This window comes from Asparagus officinalis, chromosome 3 (genome assembly GCF_001876935.1).
Source record: "Asparagus officinalis chromosome 3, Aspof.V1, whole genome shotgun sequence".
Lineage (NCBI taxonomy): Eukaryota > Viridiplantae > Streptophyta > Magnoliopsida > Asparagales > Asparagaceae > Asparagus > Asparagus officinalis.
In genome coordinates, this window is record NC_033796.1 from 18,192,133 (window position 1) to 18,196,017 (window position 3,885).

Here is a 3,885-nt window from a genome sequence, read left to right on the forward strand (position 1 = left end):
ATGGAAAACTTGAGCATTGAAGCTAATGAAGTAAACTTGGACGACGATGATTTGATATATACTCCTCAAGTATCAGATGAGTTGAGGCCAAAAAAGGGGCAAGAATTTGACACAATAGATGATGTTGTGACATTCTATAATGCTTATGCTAAAGCAGCTGGGTTTAGTGTAAGGTCTTGGAGTACTCAGAAAGAGCCGGGAAGTTGTGAAATAAGAAGGAAGGAGTATGTTTGTTTTAAACAAGGAAAATCTCTACAAATCGCGGATGTTGGAAAGAAAAGACGTCGAGGAAGCTTAGCTGAGGATTGTACTGCTAAAATTGCAGTTTTAAAATCAAGCTCCGGAAAATACATTGTTACTGTTTTTAATGAGGAGCACAGTCACCCGCTATCAACACCATCAAAGGTTCATCTTTTGAGGTCCCATCGTAACGTTTCAGCTACAACAAAATCTTTAACTAAACAGCTCTCCTTGGCGAATATACCTCAGCATCAACAATTTAGTTTTCTTGGAGTACAATCTGGAGGTATAGAAAATATTGGGTGCACGCAAAGAGATTTGTATAATCATGAAAGGGATATACGTGCTGATATGAAGGGGCATGATGGAGAAATGTTTTATGAGTATTTAAAATTGGAACAAGGAAAGAATCCCTCATTTACTTTTCAAATTGAGGCCGATGAGGAACAAAAGATTACTCGTTGTTTTTGGTCCGATGCAAGATCAAGACGGGCTTACAATTTTTTCGGTGATGTTGTAATCTTTGATACTACTTATAACACTAATCGCTATGGCCTTATATTTGCACCAACAATGGGGGTTAACAATCATGGTCAAACAATTGTTTTTGCTTGTGGATTTTTGAATCATGAGAGCGTTGATGATTTTGTATGGTTATTTAAAAAAATTTTGGAAAGTATGCCTGGTGGTGCCCCGAAGATGATTATTACCGATCAAGACCCAGCTATGACTAAGGCATTCCCTCTTGTTCTTCCAAATACTTTTCATAGGTATTATAGTTTGTATATATTATTGAAGATGTTTATATACATAGCCTTTCTTTTTAACACTTTATTTAATTCTTTTGACAGGTATTGTAGTTGGCATATATTAATGAAGTTTTCTGAGAAAATTGATGCAGTGAAGTATAGTATTTATAAAAGTGAGTTCTCGGCTTGCATTTGGAAATCAGAGACTCCTGAAGAATTTGATTCACAATGGGAAAGTCTGATTAAGAAAAGTGGGTTAGAAGGAAACAAGTGGTTGCAAGACCAATATGAACTTCGGTCAAGATGGATTCCTGCATATGTTAATCACATTTTCTCAGCAGACATGTCAAGTAGTCAACGAGCAGAAAGTGGACATGCATTCTTTAAGAAATTTGTTTCGAAGAATAATTCATTGGTTGATTTTATGATACAGTTTGGCAGGGGATTAGTGCGCCAACGACCTGAGGAGTTGATGGCCGATCACAAAGATGTAATTGAGAAACCTAAACTTAGAATAAATCATTCCCTCAACCATTATTCAGAGAAAGACATCAGTTAGACCTATATAGAATCAGTAGAGCATTCCTCCAAACCTGGGACCATTTAGAAGGTGAAAAAGTAGGGAAACGTGCTTCTACCTTTCGCTCTCATAATCACCCTACAATAAGACTTTTAGCTGCCATTCTACTAAAATCTACAAATTTAACAGAAACAAAGTAACAGTATGAATCTAAAAACAATAAGCTATTTACCAGAGGGGGCCAACTAGTGTTCGCAAGTTTATCCAGTATATTAGGATCCACCAGGAATTAGAAACCCTGCAAATAATGCATAACCTTGATACTGTTCTTAAAGCAGCTGAGGCACACGCTGTGATGGCAGGGAAATATAGCCAGAGAACCAGGTTGGATGAAGCAAGTGATCCCTGCACAAGTCGAACAATAATAGTGGTCTATGCATGAGCAGATAAACTGAACCAATATGATGTGAGAAATGGAGCTCGCCTCATAATGGTCCCATTGTTTTCAGGTCCCATTGTTTTCAGAACAAAAAGAAAAACGCTCGATAGTGAGTCTCCGCTGCTCTTTGAAGGTGAATGAATCGGTCCTTCTGTACCTCCTTGCTCTTTGCATGGTTTCTGATGCTCCACATCAGTTAAGCCATTGTTTACTAAAACACGGACTTCCCTCTTCAGGGCGTACATAATGCAAGTAATCCCCTTTCTTAAACATCACAAGCAAGTAATCCCATTACAAATATTACAGACTGTCTTGAACATAAAAACTCAAGTTTCTCGTATTTGGAACTCAAGTTAATTGAAATAAGTTAATTTGGAAACTGAAGTTCAATTAATAAGTTGGGGATTGATGGTTACCTGAGTTGGGGGATGTTGAGATCGAGCTCGAGGGAGTTGGGGACAGTGGGTCACGGTCGGCGGTGGTCTCAGACGTCAAATTTTGTGGCTCGACGGCGGTTGGGGAATGTCGAGATGGTGCTCGAGGGAGTTGGGGACAGTGGGTCACTGTCGGCGGTGGTGAGGCGGATCTAGGGAGCTCCGGCCGGTTGGAGAGGGGTGATTTTGCAGATAGTCGGTCGGGTTGGAGGGGAGGTCCGATTGGAGATCGGAGCGGATCTAGGGATTTTAATGGCTTGAGCTGGTCACGAGAGGGATTTTAATGCTTGAGCTTTCGGATCCATTTTGCAAAAGAGCCCCACTTTAATGCTTAGCTGGTCACGAGATTGCCTCAATCAGGCGGAAGCATTTTGCGAAAAAACCCAAAACGCACTCATTTCGCCCTCAATCCGTACGTATTAATTCCAGTAGGAGAAAGGCACTGATATATATATATATATATAATATATATATATATATATATATATATATTGTAGTTATAATTATACTTAGCATGATATGGATACTAAGATATAAGAATATAAATATATATATAATCGTAGTTATAAGTATACTTATATCTGTATATTATAGAATTAAAGTTATATAAGTATATATAAGTGCATAAGTATAATTATATATAAGTATATTACATCTAGTATATATAAAAGTATATCATATAAGTAAACTGTATAACTGTACTTAAATAAGCATAATATAAGTATGTAACAAATACATATACAACTATATAATACGTATTTATAAATGAGTAATATATATTTATGTGATTCTCTCTCTCTCTCAAGTTATAACTTATAAGTATATATAATATATTTATATAATATTTGCATATATAATAAATAGCTATATAATAATATGTAAGTATATATTGATAAATACGTATATAAATATAATAAGATTAATCTAATTTTTAGTAATTTTTTACAAAAAAAAAGAAAACAACCGGGTTGGCCCACCGATCGGGCTCGGATCCGGACCCGGCCCAGGCTAACCGGACCCGGGTCTGGGTCACGGGTTTTGCCCAGCCCAGAACCGGTTTTTTGGGCCGGCCCGGTTGGACAGAGCTATCTAGAAGATTAGGAAAGTATACGTTAAGAGCAAGTTGGGCGAACTATTTTTGCGTAACTAGCATTTCGCCTCACGGCTATATTATGAAGGCTAGCGACGTCCTTCTATACTTCCAACTTTGACATTTCCTTGTTTGGTCTTCGTAGAATAGTATTTATAGAATAGTAGCTGATGAGGACCAACTCTTATGTTTTATTTCTTGAATAAATGTATACCACATATTTTTTGAAAATTAACAATTTTTTATATTGGCCAAAACTCGTCTTGCCCATGGAATTCAATCACATGATAACAATGTCAATGCCTCACCTAATCAAGCCTTCAAGCCCAATCTAGTCCTCCTATGTATTTCTCTCCTCAAATTAAGTCATTAACATCTATAAATTAGCTACAAAAAACTGATCAGTGGCACCA

General features: G+C 37.1%; 1 protein-coding gene across 1 annotated transcript; it reads left to right on the top strand.

Annotated features, from left to right (window-relative positions):
- On the top strand, positions 1–1,548 carry LOC109834700 (protein FAR1-RELATED SEQUENCE 5-like). Its single transcript, XM_020402728.1, has 2 exons — positions 1–1,010; positions 1,092–1,548. The coding sequence occupies exons 1-2, from the start codon at positions 1–3 to the stop codon at positions 1,546–1,548; spliced, it is 1,467 nt and encodes a 488-aa protein (XP_020258317.1).

Coding starts and splice junctions, on each gene's coding strand:
- LOC109834700 (XM_020402728.1), top strand. CDS start 1: ATGGAAAACTTGAGCATTGAAGCTAATGAAGTAAACTTGGACGACGAT. Junction 1,011..1,091: donor CTTCCAAATACTTTTCATAG/GTATTATAGTTT, acceptor TTCTTTTGACAG/GTATTGTAGTTGGCATATAT.